The sequence below is a fragment of the Siniperca chuatsi genome, linkage group LG24, assembly GCF_020085105.1.
Source record: "Siniperca chuatsi isolate FFG_IHB_CAS linkage group LG24, ASM2008510v1, whole genome shotgun sequence".
In the NCBI taxonomy this organism is placed as follows: Eukaryota; Metazoa; Chordata; class Actinopteri; order Centrarchiformes; family Sinipercidae; genus Siniperca; species Siniperca chuatsi.
Window position 1 is genome coordinate 14,784,557 of NC_058065.1, and position 25,082 is coordinate 14,809,638.

General features: G+C 41.4%; 1 protein-coding gene across 5 annotated transcripts in view; it reads left to right on the forward strand.

Moving 5' to 3' along the window:
* LOC122872283 (potassium voltage-gated channel subfamily H member 7-like) overlaps positions 1-25,082 on the forward strand; it is a 78,390-nt gene that overhangs the window by 22,016 nt on the left and 31,292 nt on the right. For 3 of the 5 annotated variants that reach the window (XM_044188292.1, XM_044188293.1, XM_044188295.1), the window contains exons 3-8: positions 4,860-5,015; positions 11,808-12,287; positions 13,389-13,409; positions 14,290-14,313; positions 15,125-15,339; positions 20,181-20,606. In XM_044188292.1, coding sequence (XP_044044227.1) covers positions 4,860-5,015; positions 11,808-12,287; positions 13,389-13,409; positions 14,290-14,313; positions 15,125-15,339; positions 20,181-20,606 — 1,322 coding nt within the window. The remainder of the gene's footprint in view (positions 1-4,859; positions 5,016-11,807; positions 12,288-13,388; positions 13,410-14,289; positions 14,314-15,124; positions 15,340-20,180; positions 20,607-25,082) is intronic. The other 2 variants (XM_044188294.1, XM_044188296.1) reach the window with 2 other exon arrangements.

Here is a 25,082-nt window from a genome sequence, read left to right on the forward strand (position 1 = left end):
CAGAATATCAACTTTTCTCCAGTATGTTTTGGATGAGTAGCCACATTTATCAATCTGTTTGCGCATATAATTGTGTTTATTCCATGACTAATGTCTTTGGTTGGACCAGTCATCCAAGTAGTTTATTAGAGAGACGTCCAGTCCAAAACAAACTGGCATGGAGGTGACTTTGTGTGTGTGGACCTGCCTTTTTTAATCTTTTGGTTTCAGTTAAAACTGAATCCCCACATTACCAGAGTAGTGGTGTGTTCAAAAGAGATGCCACTAAACAATACAGCTTTGGTCTGAAAACATTAAAGACCCCTCAGCATACTGTGATTTGGCATATTCTGTGTATGCACTTGGTACCACACTGTGCTGTCATCCTGCCAAGCCATCTGTGTAGCAACAGATTACCAGGTAGCCCTATTAATCCAGGTAGGCTGCGCCGCGTCAGGGAGTAAATGAAGCCGAGTGGAAAATGTTTAAATCGATAAGACCCATGTTTCCACTCAGGCTTATGGCTTGATTTTTGACATACCAGGCTAGTGCAACAATACGCTAGCAACGCAGTAGGCTTATCAGGCCGTTATTTATAGGATTCACTCTGGTTTGGCTAAATGATTTTGTGATGTTTATATGGATGATTGGCAGTTCTGTGTTTATCAACTCACTTTCACCTTGCCAAAGTTTAAGATTGTATGCCTCTCTCACAAACTGCAATTCAGCACGTCCTCCATCCACCGTCCTCGGTGGATTAGAGACGAGAAGGGAAAAAATCTTGTTTCTGTTTTAGTCCATCCATCCATGACGGTAGATTTGAGTTTGGAAAGGAGAATGCTGAGTCATGCTGTTCTTTAAAAGACCGATGAGAACATTTTTTTTCTAAATGTATTTCTAAAGAAGTAGAGATGGCACCTGATGTATCACATTAGGATGCTTAACTGTGTTTTGCTATGAATATTCAGGTCAGAGATACTCTGACTAAAGCTGTTTTTAGTGCCTTTCAAAGGTGCGTTCTCTCATTACACTGCACCATGTAAACCAGCTCCATCGCCTGCTTATTAGATTTAGTTGGACAGAGAACATTCTGCTAATTAATGCTGCCGGCAGGCTGTGTGTGAGTGACTGTTTGTGTGTGTGTGAGCCAGTGTCTGTGCCTGGTTCGGAGTGTGCTGAACTGAGATCTGGGAACCTCATTAGTGTTTGTGTGTGCGTGCTTGTGTGCATGGTTGTCTGTCTCTATGCCAATGTGCAACTGAGAAATGTAAATGTTATTTCTGTTTTGAGTGTGTGTGTGTGTGCATGCATGCGTGTGTGTGTGTGTGTATGTGTGTGTGTTTGCCTTTGACCCTCCACTGAAGCAGGAAATGCAGGCAGACAGGCAGAAATTTGCATCGGCAGCAGCACCAGGGATCTGTTTGATCTGTCCACTTATACGTCAGGTGGCCTTCCTGCAGAAAACCTGGGCAGCTGTCTCATTTCTCAGGGAGAGAGACATATAAAGATAGGGGGAGAGAGAGAGAGCAGACACACTCAAGCTGAAGGGAGAACCAGAGATAGTGAGGGAAAAATAGTAACAGAAAAAGAAAACAAATAAGGGCTTGGGTGAATTTTATAACAGTGAAGGAAAAGAGTGATAGACTGACAAGGACGTGGAGAGAAAAAAAGCTGGAGAGAGTGATGGAGGCAGATAGTGAGTGACCAAGTAAAAAAAAGTGATAATGGGAAATGGAGGAGAAAGAGAGGGGCATAAAATAAATCGTATTAACAGATTTATTTTACTTCAAAATGGTTTCATTCTGTTGTGCCTCATCGCACACTAATGTATGTCTTTGAGAGTAATGGAAAAATGAAATGAGCACACTCCGACTCATACAGCTAACAGCGCAAGTAGATATTGTCATTTTTACATTTGGATGCAGATTTAAAGCACAAATAGACAGACATGTAAGTCAACACACACACGCAGAGCACAGTCCCATCTCATCCCTCTATGGTTGAGACTCACATGCACTTCTATCTACTCTACTACTCTTTCAAATTCAAATTTATTTAGCTGTTGTTGCAAGTGTATGTCCTATAATGTGAAAACAATGCAGCACGTTCATAAACAAAACATTGATTAACCTGATGATGAACAAACAAATAGTCAATAACAGTAATTTGTCAAATGGAAAATGAATATATCCACACACTTTCTCTTCACAACCTAATTAGTTGAACTAGGTATTTTTTCAGCCAATTTTGGGCATACATTTCTCATATGTATCTATTTTGAGCTGACTGAGCAGCCCCATCCCCGTCTCTCTCATCTCTCTCTCACACACACACACGCATGCACATAGCCATTGAGCCTCTTCTCATTGTTATATTGCCTAAGCAAATCCAACCATTATGTTTTCTAGAACATGATACTTAGCTCCTATGAATTATAAATGCCTATGGTTTCAAAGTGGCTTATTTTTAGAGTGCACACATGCATGGCCCTATGCATGCGCACACACACACACACAGATTGCTTTACAAAGCTGGGGTTACGTCCCCTGCTGAGGCATGCAGAAGTTAAACTAAGCACTCTCTAGTGTGCGTGTATATGAATTTATGTGTGTGTACTTGACCTATGTTTTTATAATTTTTTTTGAATGAGCATGCTAGTGTGTGTACAAGTACTACTTCTACTTTTAGAGGATTTTTTTTTCTTTTTGCATTTGTGTGTGTGTGTTCCTTACACACATGCAGCCATTCAATCCTCGTGAATTTAGCCTCTTTAGCTAAAGCTTTTTTCTGTGACTGTACTGTACCTGCTAGCATTGCTACAGAGGAAATGGCCCCTGATGCTGCTGAATGATGGTGGATACACTGCAAAAACAGTCCAGGAAGTTTGCTTTTCTCTGGAGCACTCACTTGTTTCCATGGAGACAGACATGATCGTTTTGATTTTAATTTGCAAACAAAATTAATCGTCAGGATTAAATAATGGGACTGTCGTTGCTGCTCCTTGCTTAAGGAGATAAAACTGACACATTTATACTAAGGCTACAAATGAAACAGTGTGCTCCAGTCTCTGTTTTTTCCTTGGACATTTATATTTTCATATCAACAAATTGCGATGAAGGGTGCAACACTGACATAAAAGTCAAAGACTTTATTTCATTAATTACAAGGTCTTTTGTTGTGAAATACAAGAATACAAGATCATCCAAATTTTCTTCCCAAATAGCCCTTTTCTGTTCTTCTTAAATCCACTAACTTCCACTGATAGTCAAGGCCCTGTACCCTGTCTTTGCTGCGTACAGTATGTATTCCCTTGAGCTACAGTATATCCAGACTGTTCCTGAAAACCATGAAAGCAAAGAGACACCTCTGCTTGGGGTAGGGGCTTCTTTTGCATATTGTCACTTAAGGCAGAGGAGGTGTGATACTGCTTGCCCCCCACCTCTGACTGAAATGAATGGTGGGGGGCAAATGAATAGTACGTCAGTGTCACTGAGAGTGGATGGAGCACTCTGTGACACTGATGTACTATTAGGGGCAGGTTACTGCTTAGCCCAGCGGAATCAGGGCTCCCTGATACATAAATCAAACCCCAGTCTGGTAAAGCAGTTGGTTTATGATGTTGCTACACAATACGATTTGGAGCCTATTCATAAAATACGAGAAAATGACCAAAGACTGGAATTCTGCAATTATTTTGTTTTTGTAGGTCTGTGTGTGGCAGTGTGTGTGCGCAATTGCATGCATTTTTGCAAGTATACACACACTTGTGAGTAGAGTCAGAATTGCAGTTGAGTGTGCTTGTGCAGCAATGTGTTTGTGTCTCTGTGTTCCCCCAGAAAAGAAACACTGTAGGCTGGCTGCCTGCTGGGTGAGCTATAAATAGCCTCCTGGTGACAGCAGGACTTAGAGCCTAACGTGAGGGAGAGCATCTTCCAGAGATGTCCACATTCATTATTTAAAACTTAATATACATTTAATTTACTACACCAGTAAACCTGGTCAGCTTCTATACATCCTATATAGCCAATGCTGGCAACCAGAGATACCACAGTTTAAGCCTAAACTTATCAATAAAGCCAAAGTGAACTGTCTTTTTCTTTTTTTCTGAATATTTCATTTGAAGCTAAGACAAGACAGTTGGTATAAACAGTGCACCATCTCTGTTAACCTTTTGTCTGCTGTTTGATAAATTAGGAACATTTAGACATGAGGCATTAGCAGTGAACAGGGCTGCATTAAATTTACCTCCCACAGCGGAGCCATCAGCAACTCTAATAATTGGGGTTTAGGAGCTGAGAGCAATTTTTTTTTTTTTTCCCCGAGACCAAATTGTGAGAATGATAGGAAATGAAAAAAAAAAATTGTTGCTATATTTTGGGGATATGCATAGCGAGCATACATAAGGCATTAATGTTAACTTGAGGTGAGATGTTTGCACTGTATTTGACTGTACTGAACTGTGCAGTACCCAGTAGCAGGACAGACTCTGAGCATGTCTGGATATATGAAATCATTCAGCTCCAGAGGCTTTCCTCTCAGTGGACCTCTTGACCTTTTCACCCTCATTTCTCTCTCAAGCCTTTCCCTAACACAGCTTTATCTTGAATAAGATGTTTGAATGTCAAAGAGTGTTCATGGAAAGCTCCAGGGTCAAACTATACTTTAGCTGAAAAGCTGTTATGTTTGAGTCTTTGTTTTGCACAGAAAGTAATCAAGTTGTGAATTTGAAATCAGGCAAGCTTGCCTTTTTAGATTGATGGGGCTCATAATTTCAGGATTCTATAACTGATTGCAGTGAGCCATGTGCCAAGCCCATCAAACACAAAACATAAAAGTTTATTTCTCATTTTTAACCTTTATTTTAATTTCCTGTTGGTTAGGTTCAAACTTCCTGTGCGCCACCCATATCATCCCTGTGAAGAACGAGGAGGGTGTCGTCATGATGTTCATCCTTAACTTTGATTACATCCTGGATGAAGGCAGCAGTGACTCACTGGAGAAACTCAACCACACCTCGCCATCCAAAGCTGACCAACGTGAGTAAAGACAAAAAAGGGCTGAAGAGAAGGAGGTTAGTGCAAGATAGCATGGCATTTGGTGTAAGCTTTTATTCCCTAAACCTGGCCTTGTTGGTGCCATACAGAAAAATATAGTGTTACAAATAGTTCACTTGGTGGAACATTTCTCTTCTCACATGTACTGCATGTAATCCAGTGGAAGAAAGAAGTCGTCACAGGTTACGATTGGAAGAGCAAGGAGGAAGGAGTGATAGTAATGTAACAGCCAGTCATAACATTTTACTTGTAACCTTTTCCCACATCCATATCAATTTGTCTCTTAAGAATTTGACATCACCCTGATTTTAATTTGGCACACATTGCTAGATGCTATAATGGATACATTTGTCTAGTATCTTGCCTTTGTAGCATAGTGCTTAAACCCACACATAACCTGTAGCAGCGCAGGAAATCCCTGCTAGACAGCTCCTTTGGCATGTTGACACCAGCGTTTAGCAGACACTGATGCGTTAGCCTGCCATCATCTCAAAGGTCTGGCCCAATTATAGCTCATAGCCTGCCAGGATGGCCTGATGAACTACTGGAGCAGTGCTGGAGAGCGCTCTGCTTCCCAGAGCTGTCGGTGTAATAGTGTATAATGCCATTCCCCTGCGGTGCACTCCAACATGCTCTTGATGCCTTCTCTCTCTTCTGTGTGTCTCTCTCTTTCTCCACTTTCTGTTTGTGACATATAAAGCAGAAGCATGGAGGACCAGAGGTCACCTCTAGATGACTGTAATTGGATGAGGCCCCTAACAGGCTGCATTGCCTCATGGGGTGAATGGTGAAAAGAGTGGGGATGTGTGTGTTGAGTATATAAGCAAGTGTTGTCTGTTTGTGTGCACTATGTGATTGTGTGTACACTCAGACTCTTGCGAAATCATGCATGAACGTATAAGCGTTTCAATTTGTGTGTGTGTGTGTGTGTGTGTGTGCGTGCAGGTTTATACTCTGTCACTTTTCTGTGGGAGCTAATTGCTCAGCCTGAGCACAAGTGCAATACCTGATGGAGCAGGCCTCTATGAATTAGTCTTTTCATGCCTATCTGAATATCTAAGTGGTGGTGAGGTCCAGATTTTTTTACAAGGTCAAGTCTCAGTGCTGGACACTGTCTCTCTCTCTCTCTCTCTCTCTCTCTCTCTCTCTCTCTCTCTCTCTCTCTCTCTCTCTCTCTCTCTCTCTCTCTCTCTCTCTCTCTCTCTCTCTCTCTCTCTCTCTGCCTACATGCAACCTCTGCCTTAGCTAACTCTACCTAGTATTGCACTTTTTTAAGTAATCGGCAAGTGGCATTTGATGTATTGGCCACAACTCAAGAATAGTGGTTTAAAGGGAAAAATGGTGTGAAAATGTTTTACTGATTTCAGAGGTACACTAGGCTATGCATTGTGATTCATATATGTTAGTATTGTTGTAAGGCAAAAGTAGGACACAGGTTCATGGCCATTTTTAGTTTTTTGCTAGTCACCATTATTAGCTTAAGCCTTGCATTTTACACGGCATAAAGTAGCCTAGCGGCCAGCGGACTTTTCCTCCTATTCATAGCTTAACAAATTACATATTATTTATATTTTTTCTTACTCATCGGTGGTTTAAGTCACTGCATCTCCCGACAGAACACCATGGTTAAATTTCAGCGTTACGTAACATAATGAGTTGTCATCAACTGGAGTAACGTTCACTTCACCGGTCTCTCCTCTGCTCCGCACGGAGCCCCCCCCCCCAGGAGGCCATCTGCCCCCCAAAACAGTAAACTGAGGGGAAACACTGAGTTGCTGTCATCCTCTTGCACTCTAAGATGCCATTTAGTGTTAATCATTTTGGATTACTATTTCTTATTTCATGGGCTATTTGGGATTTTTGGGATAATATAATATATTGGAGCTATTTAGCAGAGTTTCAGGAGCAGGACTGCACCTAAATCACGCCACATCCAGCATTCCCACTAAATACTCACCTCACCCATCTCCTTATCTTTCGCTTTTGTATTCTGCCCCAGAACAGAGATCCCGCAACTTCGCCTCGAGCACACTCCTAAAAGTGAGCTAACGTTACTACTTCATTTGAATACCAACATCCTCTCACCTCATCTTGAATATGGACTTCATCTCAATATCCCCATCGGAAGATGAATTATTCAGACGAAATCAGGATGACGACGTTCAAAGTTTCCATCAACCCTTGCCAGCAGGCCCAGCAACAGACACCAAAAACTTCTCCACTGCCTCTGTGCCTGAGACCCTGCTTTCCGTAATCTAAAAGTTGTCCATGAAGTGAGTTAGTCCAGCAAGCCTCTATACGGTCTCTTCCTTGCCCATCTCCGTCAGCAGAAAAAAGAAGTAAGAGGCAATTGAAGGACTGTCTATCATTGCAGTTCTCCGACTCCATCGCCTCTGAGGACAACTTCAGTCCCTGCCGTCTCAACCACTATGGCCTCGCAGGGTCATAAAAATAAAATTAATAAAATTCCGACTGGACTATTGCCACTCCACAAATGTTAAAAGATAAAGGAATTGTTTTTCACACAACAGACAACAAAGCAAAACTTTCCAACGCTCTCATGTCCGCCTGTCATTCCCACAGTTCCGTCAACACAATGCTCTTCCTGGTAACATCATCTGCTGCCTACTTCCAACAACCGCAGCAGCTTGCTCTAGCAGGGGAACCTGGCACCGGGATGCCAGCGCACCCTGCCACCTTCGTCCAGCAACCACAGCAGCCAGCCTTAGCAGGGGAACCTGGCACCAGGATGCCAGTGCGCCCTGCCACCATACATCCATCAGCCAGCTATAATAGGGGAACCTGGCACCGGGATGCCAGTGGCCCCTGCTGCCTACTTCAAGCAACTAAACCAGCTTGCTTCAGCTGGGGCACCTGGCACTGCCCCCAGCAGTCCACTTCCAGCAACCACAGCAGCTGGCTTTAGTCAGGGCATTCAACGCCAGGGTGCCAGAGCCCACTTCCAGCAACTGCTGCAGCTTGCTCTAGCCAGGGCTCCTGTCACCAGGATGCCGGGATCTTCAGTCTCCCAGTCCGTCAGCTGGAGCCTTCTGCACCAGGATGCTGGCGTCGAGCTTTCCTCCACAGCCCTTGCAGCACCAAGTTCCTTCCATACTTAACTCTGGTCTTCCTCTCTACCTATTCCAGCCCAGCAGGCAACCTTCAACTTCACCCCGTCTATAGTCAGTCCTCCCATTCGTCATCCTAACTCTTTTGTCTCCCGTCCTTCTCCAGTTCCCACCAACAACCTTGCAGATATAGACATAATCAACGAAATTTGATCCAACACCCCATCCATCATACCGTTCGTGCACGCCTAACATGGCACTCTGTTACACACATATGTTCTCCCCGCAGCTGTTCTCGGTCATTCCAGCGTTATTGCAGACTCTTTCCTGCTTCTCATTTTAGAAGTTCAGAGGCTCTGCCCCTCTGGGGGATATCATCAATAGCATATCACCCTCAACATAACCACCTGTCCTTCGATCTCATAACCATGACCTGTTTTGTTACCTATGCCCATTTTGTGATGGCATCTCCTTCAGAATCATAGCTGCCACCTCAGCTCCCGCAATGGCATCCCCGAGCACTTAATACAAATCATGAGCCTGGTCCTCTCAAGCATATCACTGCTACATTTGTTCAGATCTCAAAGATCTCAGACCTGCTCAATCCAGTCTCAAGTAACTGGAGGCTTTTGGGTGTCTGTCGTGCCTGGGTGCCCCACCAAAGCTTCCCCACAACTCAGCAACAGACCGAAGAAGTACAAGGCAACGGTAGAAGCCTCAATGCATTTGGGTCAGCCCTACACCAGAGACAGCTTTACAAAGCTGTTACAAAGTTTGTTTATAATAAGTCAGAGTGAACACAAAATGGACCAGGACCCAAAAGGCAACATGGTATGATCTCCAAGAGGCAAACACACATCCATGAGTACCAAATGCATGCATGAAAGATAAGACAAAGTACCCACATGACTGACAATGTTTCAACCACCTGAAGAAGGTGGTCAAGTGTTCGGGTGTGTTTTATCTTTAATTCAATTCAACAACACTTGTGGACACAGCCTAAGATGCATACATTGTTGTCTCTATTTCGATTCTCCATGTTTACTGACACACTCTGCTGGCAACTGTCTAATTTAAATAATTAAAACTAACTACTATTAACTCAGGCTCTTTGCAATCATACTTTCATTTTCTCTATATATAAATGAGGGGGGCAAAGTGGGGACAGCAGAATTATCCATGTTATTCTGTAGAGCTGATGAGTAATAGGAGGACTGGGAGTCCAGGTAAACACTCCTTAAGGTAAAAGAATACTGCATGCAAATCAGTTTGTGCTCTTTTTTTTTTTTTTTTTTTTTTTTTTTTTGGTCTTTTAACATCAGCAAAATCACAAGAGCAAGAGACAGAAACAAAAGGACACAAAGCCATTTTTGTCCCGCTTTTACTAAAGGATGAAGGTTTATTGTTCTCTTTCTACTTCTCCCCTGACATCTGAATCATGCTCACATTACAGAAAGACATTTCACTCCCCAACATGGGGATCTGAGGGCCCAATTAATATTCAATGCAAATATTACTATCTGGTATCATAGCAACAAGGGCCACTGCACGTCCATTGGTTGTGTAAAGCCACTGGTGAGTTTTTGCAGGGAAAGAATGAGAGGGTTAGAGAGGGAGTGAGAGTGAACACACACACGTACAGAACACACACAACCCTTTAACAGCACTCAAAGGGCAGCATATTCCTGCAAGGTTCAGCCCTTTCAATATCACAATTAAATATAGCTACATACAATGTTCTCAGCACACACACCGTGAATGCGTGACTGAATTATGAGCTAATTAAAAGATTTGTGGCGTATGTGTTTATCCTCTAGGCACAGTAATTAGAAACAGAGCTCTGAGCATGTGAATGCTCATGAGCTACCATTCATTATTTTGTTACAGTGTCATTTTAAGTTGAAAGAAGTGTTAAAATCAAACTGTTTAAAATGTGAAATGCTAAATCTGCACGATTAATGGAAAAAATTTAAATGTTGTAATACTACAGTGGTGTGATTGCAAAAACTAAACAGGGTTTTACTGTGTTGTTCAGACTCTTTGGCATATAAATTGGGTTTGCTGGTTTGGGATCAGCTTCAGACTGATCAGATGGTATTTTTGATCAGCAGCCTCATCTGCCTAATAGCATCAAGCTCAGATGAAACAGAACTTTGTTCATGATTCTTTTGAACACCAATTCAACTTCATTTTATCTTCATTAAGATGAATGATTTGTTTAGTCATACTGCACTGTAGATTTGAGCACTAGCTCCAGCTCTGAATCACCAGTTAAACGCAAATTATAATTTCCAGCGCCCTCATCATCTGGCTATAGATTTGATTTAAACACACTACACTGACCCAAGCAGACACGGAGCATTGTGTCTAAAATTAGTTTCTTTCTCTCTGTCTCACCCCAATAGAAGGAGTAATGAGGAAGATAAAGATGCATGCTGCTCCCTACTGAGCCTCAAGCATTAATTTTATTTTCTATTTTACCACCTATTGTGTCTCTGAATACGTCCTTAGCTGTTCCACTCTTTGAAGATATTGGAGTTGAACGGGGTATGTCAAATACAATGTGCTGTAGTTTGCTCAAGCAAATATAAAAGTTCCTTTTGTATATTTGTTTGAGCAAATAATGATGTGATGAGGTGGTTGTTTCATAAATTCAGATCTGCTCAGCCTTTCTTTTAATGCTTTTATGAAGGGACTTGGTTTTCACTATGCCTCATGGCAGTAAGACTTTTTTTCGAGGACTGAGACAGAATTCTGATATGTATGGCATATGTTCAGGCGACTAAATGATTCACAACATGCGGGACACGGTTTGCAGTCCATATGTGAAATCTTGTAAGCGTGACTATCTCTCTCATGACATGTTTGTAGATATTGTTAGATGCAACTGAATGTGCCTATTTTTGAATGGTGTGTGCCTGGGTATGTACTCTACGTATATAACATAGTCTACATGCATTCATTTTAACAGACTTCACTCTAAACTTAACTATATTCTTGTGTTTCTTCATTTTTTCCTGCATAACATTCCCTAACTACCTACTGTTACGATAGCAGCACCCTTAATATCACTTTGTCTGTGTTACATTCTCCTTCATCTCTGCAGGATCCATGAATCACTCATTAAAATCCTGCACATAATCCTTTTATAGGACTGACTCCTCAACGCACTACTGCCATTCTAATATTTCAGCAAATGTCCTCCTCCATGAATAATTGAAGGAAACTGAAGATTGAACTATTGCCTGACGTTGAAAGGGCATTTGTTTTGATCTACCATGGTCTTTTTAAGATAGCTGCATTGGCAGGCTTTTCAGTGCTATTAGTAAACAAGTACAAGATATCAGCAGGGATGTTGAGGACTGCAAGCATTCTACTACAAACACCATGAAAACACAATACAAGGTCAGTGGGGGTTATGTCGATCCCACTGGCTCATTAAAAACAGCAGCACACTGTATGTTGTTTTTGGTGTAAAAGCAGTCAAATGACTTAGACTTTTAACGATAGTTTAGTGACTTAGCTAGCTGCCTTAGAAGTTATGTTTATAACTATGTGATACCAATTGCCCTTAGGCACTTCATACTCGGTGTTATTGGTCAGCATAAACTGTTGTCAGATGGGGTATTACTATGGAATAATATGACAGTTACAATTTCAATGTGACACCATCTCATTCTCATTGCTCCCTCTTCTTCTCTGTTAGGGAAAGGGAGATTCTTTCGCTTCCGTTTCCCGGCCTTACCTCTCCTGGGCATCAGCAAGCAGTCCCTACCACAGGAAGACCCTGATGCCGTCATGGTGGACTCCCCTCGCCACAGCGACGGTTCAGTGGCAACACACGACTACCAACTTCCCACCACTCGCGAGAGCTGCAGTCCCTCCTACGCCAACGACACCCGCGCCCTCATCGGCCCCAGCCATTGCTCCACCCCAGTGTCTGGGCCTTTGGACCACTCGTCACCCAAGGGCCCCTGGGACCGGACATACCCGGACCAGGCCATCGCCCAGACCCAACACCAGAGCCAGGAGGACACACTCATTGCAACTCCGTCAATTCCGGGCCTCACTCCAACCGCCTCCAGAGAGAGTGTGTGCAGTATTCGCAGAGCCTCCTCCGTACATGACATGGAAGGCTTTGGGTCCAACTCCAAGATGGCGTTCAGGGACAGACATGCCAGTGAAGGTAGGAATCTCTTGCTCTACTATGCCCTTAATGTATGCTGTAAAGCAGCTTTCAATTTTAAACAAATACTACACCAGTTTTTTTTTTTTAGTTTTTTTTATCTATGTCCCACTCTTTGGTTGAAGTTGTTCTACTTGTAGTTTATCTTTTTAATTAAGACCCCTGCCAGTCAAATGTGTTATCTTATTGTTATGTCACTTGGATGTTTGTGCAGCGTTTGACACTAACAGAAGGCTGTTTTTACTTTCATCTGCTGAAGGACGAAAGTTTCTCACCTCAAATCTCAGTTTAACACATGGATGTATGCAATGACTTTGTGACATCACAAGTACTTTGAAAGCTAACTGTGATCCCATACGCAACTTGCACAAGTGTGATGTGGAAACTTGAAGCCTCCAGTGCATATACACTGAGAAGGGACTTTTCAGTGAAGTAGTTCAACTTTTAAAATGAAACATATTTCCATATTCATAGATTCTGGATTTTTCAATGATGGAGAAGGAGTTTTTTACATTCCCTCCAAACATGTCTGAGGGGATCTTTAAACCACTGCTCCAACAAAAACACTATTTGCCAAGTAATGTCAGCTAATAAGAGTCAGATGTGGTCATTATCCAAATGTTATATTTTACAATAAAGGAATTTATTAGTTGTGATAAACATTGACTATAATTTGGCTATATTAATTACCAGAGCCCCTGTGGTCCCAAAATAGGAGATGCGAGATGTGGCGTGCCAGTCTGTTAATCAGTATTATAGTGAGTCACCATCTATCCTGTGTGCTATTGATCTTCCCTCGAGTCTAAATCACTCATTAGCCTTTTGGCCCTCATTTGGTTGAGGGTAGAAGTGCCCCAGACTGGCACTGTTTCCTTCAGGCCAATCAGTCTACCCCCATCCCCTTATCTACAATCCTCATTGAAATAGCTCCCAGTGGCTGACACAGTAATATGTCTACTTCACAGTAATGAATTGTTCATTGGGCCAGTAGCGGGGGTTTAATGCCAGCCCCCATTTGTCATCATAGAAAACCAGAGACTCTTCTCTCACCTCCACTCCCCTTTTTCTTTCTTCTCCAACGCTGTATTGCTGCCATCACAGACAATGGTCGCAATATTAAAGGTAACAAACAGCAGCCTGCTGCATCTTGAGCTGTTCAATTTTAGCACGTCTATTGGATACTACATGTATGCTGCACAAAGCCTGCTTGTTGCATGAGTTTTCCACATGACTGAGGTTTATGTTGAATGCAAATGCCTTGGTGGACTGACGGTGTGTTTGTAAGTTCTTGGGCCGGAGCGTCGTCACACTGGCACAGCACTAAATGACTCAGTCTCAGTGCACATGACCTTCTGAACCCTAGCCAGTCGCCCAGGGGGAGGCTCAGTAAAAAAACACACTGACCTCTGCATGCGCTTGCATGAAGCAACACATTTAATCTCTCTCCTGCTTTTGTTCATTGAAGAAAATCAATGAAGCTTTACAGGATGATACCTCCCACTGTCTGTAACCTCTGTTTTCTTCTGTGCAACCTCTGGTTCATTGTTGCCATGTCTTAGTGAATGAAAAGAAACCTGAATGTTTTTCCATTTGAATTCTATATGCTCACCCTTGTCCTTTCCTTGTAATAATTTTAATTGCAACAGAACTGTAGCAGTGCTTATGCTGCATGTGTTTCACAACATTATCTCACTGACGCAGATCATGACTTAATGCATTAATGTTTAATTGTGTTTAGGATCAAATGAGGAGTTCCCAAAATTAAAGTATAACTGACCAATGTTGATGTTTTGTAATATTAGCATCACAGTATGAAAATTTGAATTCTATAAAGGTTTACTCACAGAGCTGCCAATGTGCTCTATTTCCTGATGACTGCCATAATGTGATATATTTAGTAATGTTGTTTATACCCATGACTACTGACCTTGCAATCCAACCACCCTTCCATATTCCCACTTTCCTCTTTGCCCACTATTTCTTCTCTCTCCTGGTTTGCCAGTATCTCGCTCCTGGATGGCTGGGGGTATGGCTTCAGCTTTTCCTTTTAAGTTATTTTTTATGATTGCAATGATGTATCCTTACTGTGGCATGTATTGAAGCCGTGCATGCAATCTCTCATCTTCAGCTGTCTGTTTCTCTGTCCTTGACTCTCAATCACTGTACTGTACTTTGTGAAAAGACAGAAAAATAGTGCAACCTTCCTTTGTTGGCTCACGCGGCTGAATCAGCAATTCTCTCTTTTTCACTTTTTATCACTCTCATTGGGCCACCTGTCAGTGTGTGTCACAGTGCTGTCACATATTGTTGCAGTGTTTAATGCTTTCACAAGAAGGCAGGGAGTTCATTTCTGAGAGTCCATTTTTATTATGCTGTGAACTTGTAGAGAACATTGCGTAGTATGATGAAAGAACATTTTGTTAATTCATCACTCTGGTTATGTCCAGGCTTCATCAGACAGATAGATGGTTTGCCTAACTGTGTGAAGTTGCATTCTTTGATTGTGCATTGAATCATTCTTTTCTTTCACCAACAGTGTTCTTCATTATCTTTTAATGAGAAACTTTGAAAGGCCTGTTCACCTTAGATGGGTCAATCAGAGGGTGCAGAGTTTGTATTTCAGCATCTGTTGTATTCTCTGTGTTGTGTTGTGGTTGAACTCACTTCAAAAGTAAGGGGCCACTCCATGCTCACTACCCATGTCACAACAATCACAAATGAACACTAGACTGTTCAATGTCCACGATTCAGAACGCCTGTTAGATCAACAATAGCCCAACCATAAGATGTTGCAACTTTCAATGATGACATCCTCCCTCTGTCGCTTTCTCTTTCAGGGCCGCTCAGCCAGATCAAATCCAGCCTGCTCGGCTCCACCTCCGACTCCAACCTCAACAAGTACAGCACCATCAACAAGATTCCCCTCATCACGCTCAACTTCTCTGAGGTGAACAATGAGAAGAAGTGCCCCTCCCCTCCATCCTCGGAGAAAACCATCATTGCCCCAAAGGTCAAAGACCGCACTCACAATGTCACCGACAAGGTCACGCAGGTAAGATTCTAACCAAGCAAGGCTCTCCATGAAAACCAGTAAAAAGTTTCTGAATTTGTGAAAACTCAGTTGAGACTGAGAATATAACACGGGTATAATAATAACACGGATTCGGGTAGGTTTATCTTTGGCCTGTTTTGGATCAGGTCCACCCATGAAGACCTCCAGTACCCATGGACGCTCTGCTTTTATCCCCTTTCCAAGTGCTAGCATACATATATATGACCAAGACACCTCAAACTACCTAAAACCTAGTTTGGAGTTTCGGTACTGACATTTCTTTTCCACTCTATCTTTTTGTCATCTGGATTTTCTATATTGTAATTTCATTATGTTGGTCTGTTCTGTACACATGACATCTATTTCATGTCTTTTCATCCTGGGAGATGGATCCCTCCTCTGTTGCTCTTCCTGAGATTTCTTCCATTTTTTTTCCCCTGTTAAAGGGTTTTTTGTGGAGTTTTTCCTTCTACAATCTAAAGATAGAGGGTTGTATGCTGTGCAAATTGTAAAGCCGGTTAAGGCAAATTTGTGATATTGGGCTAAATAAATAAAATTGACTTGATACATATATGATATATCTGCAATAAGTAAATATCGCCCAATATATCTGTCTAGCTTTAGCTCTTTTTACTATTGTCGGTGTTGTATAAAATCCATCATCCAATCACCTGTTAGTACATTCTTTGTCATGATTATTATGGGTACTTTGCTGTCGCCTGAGACTAAAACTTGAAAAACAGTAGTGGGCCTGTGTAGTTTGCATTTATTAATAATTCACACGTACTACAATCATCTGTTTTTCAACTGAGGTTGTGCAGAGTTAAGAGACTTATTGGAATTCAATAGTAATTTTCATCATAATATCATTTACTATCATCACAAATCACACTTGCACAGATTGAGCAGCTGATGAAGTCATCCACACCCCCACCCTTCCTCCCCCCCACCTGCCCTCCGTGTGCCTCAGGATGATTAATTGAAACTCAAAGGGTCTGATACGTAAACGGCAGAGGTGTCTATCACTAGTGGCGGATAATCAGGGATACTCTTACCGCTGCCAGACTGTGTCCAGAGCTCAGGCCGTATTTCTAGAGTTACAGACAGGGTTAGAGGTCAATGTCACCTTCTCTGCCAGGGCTGAGAGGCAGCACAGAGTAGACGGGGACTGTAAGTTAATGTATTCCCAGGTGTAGGCCGAAGCTGCCCCAAACCACTGAGTAGGTCTCAGTTTTACATTTTGCCCATTAATGGTGTAAAAGATAGAGGGCATGGAAACTGACCCCTGTTCGCACTCAAAGGCAACTTCAGCTGAAGGCGTTAGACTGGAGCCAGAGACAGAGCAGACCACAGTGCATCACACTGACCTCTCCATCCAGCATTAAAGTTTATGAAGCAGCAGAGAGGGCAGGCTTGTTAATGTGGTTTTAGGGACTTTTGTAACATGTGGCAGACAAGAGGAACTGAAAACCAGCTGCTGTGTAACTTCTGCTTTTTTGTAGGGTGTATTCACAAAAACTGGTGTGTATATTAGCACAATACTAACATTGATGTGCCAACTTTGATTCCAGCTGGGGACATTAATCACATTTCATCCTCTCCCTCCCCCCATGTTTCCTGTCACTCTGTAGTGTCCATTTTAATATATTGTTACAATGTTATCTCCGGCTTCCTTGTGTTTACAGTTACTGCTCTGCCTGGAAATTAGCTGTCAAATACATGTTTCTGTGGATACACTGGTAGCTATACCAGTATATCTTTAGCCCCCCTCCCCTCTTGCTCCTTCTATGACTGAGCATATGGTGTTCAACACAGACTGTCATTTCAATGTTTTGCTTACTGCATGCTGTTAAGCATTAGAATGATCATATTAAAAAATAGATAAATAAGTCATGGGGGGATTGCGCCGTATCCCCATCTTCCACAGTTTAGGTCTGTAAACAGTTCTCTAGACACCTGACTGTGATGAACACAAAGCAACAGCAGATGTCTGGAAACCAACGCTGGACTCCTCTGAGTTCATTTGAAGCCACGATCAAGGCGTCTGAACAGACACGCTCTCTCCTGTCATTGGCTGCCTCACAGCTACCACATGCAGATGGAGGGTTCACCCAGGAAGCTGGTCAGCTAAGACAGGAAGCAGACTTGCAGCTCTAATGCTGTTTTCTACATTTTGAACGTATCAGTGCATGCAGCTCATGTACACATGAGTCTTAGATGCCCACAAAGCATTAATGTCTCATTTTAAACTTCTTGGGGTTATCTGAAGCTGAATGTGGAATCAAACCAGTGGTACGTGCATCACTTTTAATGATGGAAGCCACATGATTAACCGCAGAAACATGAAACAACACTCCACTCTTATAAAAATACCTCAGCCCTGACAGTGCAGACCAAAAAGAACCGGAGAAGGGTAGAAAGCTCATGCTCATTTGCATATTGTTTGAAGCCAAGCTAAACACAGAACGAGCCTTCCATTATCCCACAAGAGAGAGTTAATTTGCGCCAAGTGCACATAGCTACAGTAGGTAGGTTAAATAATTAAGATGGGATCTTTTATTTAGAAACAGATTGGCTTCAACATGTTAATCCAGAACTGTCATTCTGCCAGGCTTCCTAGCAGGCTGAGGGGTAATGTATCCATGCATGCTGAGTTCTATTGGTGTAGTGCAGAATTACCATGTTGTTTGTATTATCACTATTGATCATAAACTGCATGATAGCAGAACAGCGTTTGTGCAAGGACTTTAACACATCAAGATATATTGTATGAGGTATATTTTGTTACCCGACTTGGGTATGTGCAAGCTTTTCTGTATGTTTGTTCGTACCTCTTTCTTAGCCATTTCTAACAGAAATCAGTTTAAGAACACAGAAATCTAAGCACAGTTATTTGAAAGTCAACACCAATTACACACTGAGTTGTGACCGTAATGAAACAAGCATTTGAAACACCTGCTGGCAGCCTGATGAATAATAGAACACATTCCCTTTGTCTGTCCTTTGGTTTCTGATCGATTTTCAAAGGTTATCCCATATGAAAGGGTAAAAGCGTTTGACCCTCGCCATCACACATAGGGCATGAGGTTCTAATAACCAATTCAATTATCAACACTTCAGCCATTCATACATCATCCTTCTGGCACCCAGTCCTCTCCTCTCAATCACAGGTGTTATTAAGGTGACCAGGGCAGAGATAAGGGGATATGCAATAAGTGATGGATGCCAAAATAGTCATTTGAGGTTATTCTTTTCTGTTAATTCTCTTGCTCACTGGTACACAGTAATTGTCTCTGTGCCCTTGCAGCTCATGTACTTTACCTGCCTCTCTCTCTCTTTGCATTACTCCTTAGAGCTACAGTAATCAGCGGGGAAAGCCATGGCCTGAAAATTTCTGACTATTGAAGTGTCAGACACTTAGATGAATAGATGTATCCTCTGCCTGCACCTATAATTACCTCCAAGTCATTGAGACTGTTATCCGAAATGGTCCATGACGGTGCTGTAATATTGATGTTAAAAGCTATTAGGGTATATATGGTAACTGCAATAACAGAGATAATGATAATGACATCCAGGCTCGCTGGAATGGATTATACCTTTTTATGCATGTTGTTTTGGGGGTTTTTAAAGTTGTTTTCTGTAGACAATTCATGCAAATGTTATTGATTATATTTTTACCTGAAACAATTTTATTTTCTGCTCTGATGCATAACTTCCCAGATATTTTTGTCCCAACTGCTCATGATAACATTTTTTTAATCTTAGGATTTTCCCAAGGTTATGAAACCATGGCTCTAAAGCAGCCTGTAGTGATTATGTGAAAGATTTTTTGAGAGAGAGAGAAAAAACCCAGGCTGCTGCGGGAAGGACTCAGCCTTAATGGTATGCGTTCCACCAGGTGAGCTACCTGGGCGCCAGGTAGGGAGTGGGAAATTCATGCCTCAAGTAATGTTCATGCAAGGTTTTCTTTTAGTTAGGAGATCGTGTTGAACTGCATTAGGATGTGCAGTCTTAGTGATGAAGTTCAACTCCAGATTATTCACATATCAGCATGAACTTTACTTGACCTAATCTTCAGTCATATGTCATAGTACAATTTCTCATGCACAACAATTTAAAGGCACGGAAATGCTAATGCATGTTTGCTTAGCACCACAAGGCATGTTTAAGATTATTCTGCTGTTCATCATTCAAACCTCATCTACATGGGCATTTTATCAAAAATACTGTACAGTGGAGAATTTGAGGATATTTTTGCTTTGTTTACAAGACCAACATTGCACCTTAAGGGGTAATTCTGTGATTTAGTATTGCAATTTCACAAAGTTGGGGGACTTGTGACTTTTAGTTCCAAAAACCTTGGACCCTACATTTGCTATAATGCAATTCGATAGCATCTTTTCTTAGACCTTCCCTGCCTTGTAACAGTCTACGTCTTTCAAACTTCACAGCCCCAGTTTGTAAGACAGGCTTTCTGATACAATTTTCAGGTTTATTTTCTCAGACTTGAAATTTTGCACTTTCAAAATTTACTACTTCAATTTTGACAATTCTGATGACATCATCAGGGTTATTTGCTCCTCCAGAGCCTAAGAAAAAATTATACAACTGTTAAGAGTGATGAGTGAACTGATCTTCATTTGCCAAATCAGTGAAGTGCCTTTTTTAAATCAAGAATAAATCAACAGCAAACTCCATTAAATTCCACTTTTCCCATTTAAAATATATCAATGGTTTTGGCTGAAAGCAGAGCAGATAGCAAGCAGTACTAACACCAGTGAAATGAATCCTCCACTTTGATAAAATTTCATTGGAGTAAGTTCTGTCTTCCTCCTCAGGTTCTTTCTCTGGGTGCAGATGTGCTGCCTGAGTACAAGCTCCAAACGCCACGCATGGACAAGTGGACCATCCTTCACTACAGTCCCTTCAAAGCAGTGTGGGACTGGCTGATCCTGCTGCTGGTCATCTACACGGCTATTTTTACGCCCTACTCTGCTGCCTTCCTCCTCAATGACATTGAGGAGCAGAGGAGGCGGGAGTGTGGCTATTCCTGCTCACCCCTCAACGTAGTGGATCTGATAGTGGACATTATGTTCATTGTGGACATCCTTATAAACTTCAGGACCACATACGTCAACATCAACGAGGAGGTGGTCAGCCACCCGGCCAAGATTGCCATCCACTACTTTAAAGGCTGGTTCCTCATAGACATGGTGGCCGCCATCCCATTTGACCTGCTCATCTTTGGCTCAGGATCAGATGAGGTGAGATGGGGGTAATCACTTACTTAGTCAGTAATATCAAAGAGCAAGAATTGGGGATAGTGATACAATGATTCTGAGGTAGACTGTTAGAAATCAACAAATCAGCCACCCTGTCCATCAATTTGGATTTTCTCACAAAAGAAGCTGTTATGGTGACAGAAATAAACACAGAATAAATACATTTTAGAATGCAGTGGCAGAGAACCATATATGTAGGTTTTTGCTAGTTCACACCGAAGAAAAAACTGATGTGAAAGAAAATACTTTGGTCAAAACCTAAATAAACAGCAACTTCCTTTTCATTGTATTATTCAGGGTTTTAGAAGACCAAAGGCTACCTAACTATCTAATCTAGACAGATAAATTAGTCTTGCCAAGTTGAATTTGTAAGCACAGCTGGATTATATTGTTAGCTTTTTCCTCTTTTACCTCTTGCCTTTTTCTCTACACCGTTTCCTTGAGAGGAGTCCATCTCAGTTTGTTTGTCCATTATTATTATTATTATATTTTTTTATTTTTTCAGGGAAATCAAAATCACTTACCTTTGCAATAATTCACACATTTTAAATACAATTCCCTAAAGTATCAGAGTTACAGTAACAAATTACAAAGATGAACAAATACATAGCAGGGACTCTGTTTTGGTGAACCCAGTGGTGCGGCGCAGATCGCAGTCAAGTGCGCCCTACCCAGTGCTTCTGAGACGTGCAAAGCGCACTTTTGGTGTTTTCATGCACATGTGGCGCACTTGGATAAGGGTGGGATCAGAAAGAATACATTATCATTCATTATAGGTGGGCTTGTTAGAGGCTGTGACAATCATGGCCAATCATATTCACTACTTTCATCTCCTTTAAACACGAGGCTCTCCCCGTCATGAAGCACTGACAGTTTGAGAATCCTGTAGAGAGTTTTCCTCAGAGGAAGATTATTGTTGGTGGACATGTTGAAGATCCGATGGTCATGTTTTCCTTGTGTAATTGTGTAATTATATTTGTACATAGCTTCTTAGCTGTACCAGAGCTAGCTATAAGCTCACTTACATCTGTAGTCCCTTGGCAGGAACAGAATAGCAGCTCTGTTAAGAAAATTAACACTGTAGTAAAAAAACACAATTAAATATTCACTTCACTTCATACAACATCAGCAACAACAACAAGATTTCACAACTTTAAGACACATTAAGTGTTTGGCTTTATGCGTAATCGTTGTTTTTCCAGCTTGTGATACAGTATGACGTGTGAAAAAATCTAGTGCATGTACAGTTTTGCTGCACCTATGGGTTTTGGATAAACTTAAAGTTCCTTAGATTGAAGTGTTACACACTTGTTTCACTTGACTTCCATTTTTCCTTATATAGAAGTATACAATACATGAGTATGAGTATAGAATACAAGCGGTTTTACTTGCCTTAAGACTCTGAGAGCCAATCAGAAATTTTGGTCATTGCTGATGTTAATTTGGCTGCCACTTCATGTCTGTCTTTACCATGTACAAAAATGACAGTGTCATCCGCATACATTTGGGTTTCAACTTCAGGGCATACAAGTGGCAGGTCATTATCATACTGAATAAAAGAGGTCCTAGAATTGAGCCTTGCGGGACCTCAACAGCGCAATCAACAAACTGTCTAGTTTCCAGCTCTGGTGCAATGTCTCCTCATAGTTAGAAACTCCATCCACAGATACATTACAATTTGACAGAATAACATTGTGATTTACTGTATCAAATGCTTTTCTCAAGTCCAAGAATACAGCCCCTACAGCACTCCCACGTTCTATTTGTCTATTCCCACTGTCTGTTTTAATTAGATTTCTTTCAATGAAGAAGCAGTTAGCCATTTCAGTTGGTTCATTCTGAAACTGAATTGCATGTGATGGAGTGAGACTTGTCCTGAGTAAAAAAACAGATCAATTAAATCTTTCTCAGAATTGTGCAGTTAGAATAGACAGTTGTGTTTTAGATTCTGTTTACTCAGACAATAGTCTAGTTATGCAAAGTATGTTTTTCTTTTTAGATGTGCAATCTGGGAACGAAATAGTTGCCTGCTTAATCTTCATATTGCTACATAAACATGATCCTGGAAATCACCCACAAATATATGGGGATTCTTGTTTCTGAGATAACAGCTATATATACACAGTATATTGTAATTATAAATACAGAGCTCCAGGACAGAGTTGTTAAAAAGAAGATGATGCACACAGCTGTGTGTTACCTGTTGTTTTTGATATAGACACAGGATGAGGACTGGCAGGAACGGACTGTCCTGAAAAAGTTATTAGCGGACAAAGAAGTTTTAATTGATCTGATTTTTCATGAGACTGTATGAACTGTTTTCAGTCATGTTAGTCTCCAACACGCCTGTTGATTTGCAGCATAGAAGATGTAGAATAATTAATTACATCACTCCAGTTAGAGACTGCAGATTAAACATACCTGCTGCCTTCAGATGGCTGTAAAGAGAGTCACCAGTGTAAAGGAAAGGCCTACAGTATAGACTACTTACAGTGCATCCAGAAAGTATTCACAAGACTTCCCTTTTCCACATTTTGTTATGTTACAGCCTTATTCCAAAATGGATTCAATTCATTATTTTCCTCAAAATTCTACAAACAATACCCCATAATGACAATGTGAAAGAAGTTTGTTTGAAATCTTTGCAAATTTATTAAAAATAAAATATGAAATAAATTCACATGTACATAAGTATTCACCGCCTTTGCTCAATACCTTGTTGAAGCACCTTTGGCACCAATTACAGCCTCAAGTCTTTTTAGTATGATGCTACAAGCTTGGCACACCAATTTTAGGGCAGTTTCTCCGATTCTTCTTTGCAGGACCTCAAGTGCCATCAGGTTGGAAAGGGAGCACAGCCATTTTCAGATCTCTCCAGAGATGTTCAAATTGGGTTCAAGTCTGGGCTCTGGCTGGGCCACTCAAGGACATTCACAGAGTTGTCCCGTAGCCACTCCTTTGTTATCTTGGCTGTGTGTTTAGGGTTGTTGTCCCGTTGGAAGATGAACCTTCGCCCCAGTCTGAGGTCCAGAGCGCTCTGGAGCAGGTTTTCATCAAGGATGTCTCTGTACATTGCTGCATTCATCTTTCCCTCTATCCTGAATTAGTCTCCCAGTTCCTGCCACTGAAAAACATCCCCACAGCATGATGCTACCACCACCATGCTTCACTGTAGCGATGGTATTGGCCAGGCTATGAGCAGTGCCTGGTCTCCTCCAGACATTACGCTTGCCATTCAGGCCAAAGAGTTCAATCTTTGTTTCATCAGACCAGAGAAATTTTTTTTCTCATGGTTCTGAGAGTTCTTCAGGTGCCTTTTGGCAAACTCCAGGCGGTCTGTCATGTGAATGCCTTTTACTGAGGAGTGGAGGAGTATTTTTAATAAGATTTCAAACAAACTTCTTTCATGTTGTCATTATGGGGTATTGTTTGTAGAATTTTGAGGAAAATAATGAATTTAATCCATTTTGGAATAAGGCTGTAACATAACAAAATGTGGAAAAAGTGAAGCAATGTACTGTTGTGGATTACAGAACTGGTAAGAAACACTCATTAATCTTTATTCTGTATGATTGAAATACAACTCTTTTTTTTTTAAAATGTAGAATGAGACAGTTTACTTTGGCTACATACATCTGATACTACTTTTGAGAAGCCCAAATTCAAGAGCACAAAATTTTCACATTGCTTGTTTATATTGTTACACATCAAGTCTCTCTTTGGTCACTTCTGTTTCATGACATGAGGCCAGAGCTCCAGCAGTCATATTTCTGAGCTGTTTTCCCTAATGTTTAGAGTTCTAAACCAATCTGACGCTCGGCTGTCACATCTGCTTCCCTCCGCTTTCCTTTCATCAGAGCCAGACTGGAAGGCCCCAGGCAATCCAAATAAGTTAAAAAGGTCTCAGCCTCCCTAACCACTCTGCCTGTGAGAAACTATTTTGTTCATGTGTGTCTGAGAGAAATGACTTAGCAAGTTATCTAATGCTCAGAGAGAGCAGTAACAAGTGCAATAACAAGATGACGACAAAGGACACAAATCTCTGCATGAGCATTCACTGGAATGCTTACCTTTTATTTAGCACCTACTGTACATTCATTTCATTCGTGAATATTAGTTAATTTAAATTTTAATTAATTTCCAATTGCAGATTGATACAGTTCTGACACCTAGCCTCTTGCTTTAGTTTTAAAATTATGGAAGAACTAAAGCATGCAGAGGAGAAGAACACAATCTATTAAAATGTGTTAAAATGCTAGATGCCAGGATTCCTTATGTAACAAACCCCAAACACACACACAGACACACACAAAACATCCCAGATTGATGTGTGGTTTGAGGGCGAGGCCCCGATGTCAGTACGCTGGTTTGCCATGTCATTATTTACCATTAGGTGTGTGTTTCTGTGAGGGAGTCCATGGCTAGAGGCTGGCAGTGAGTGGCAGGTGGAGAAAAAAG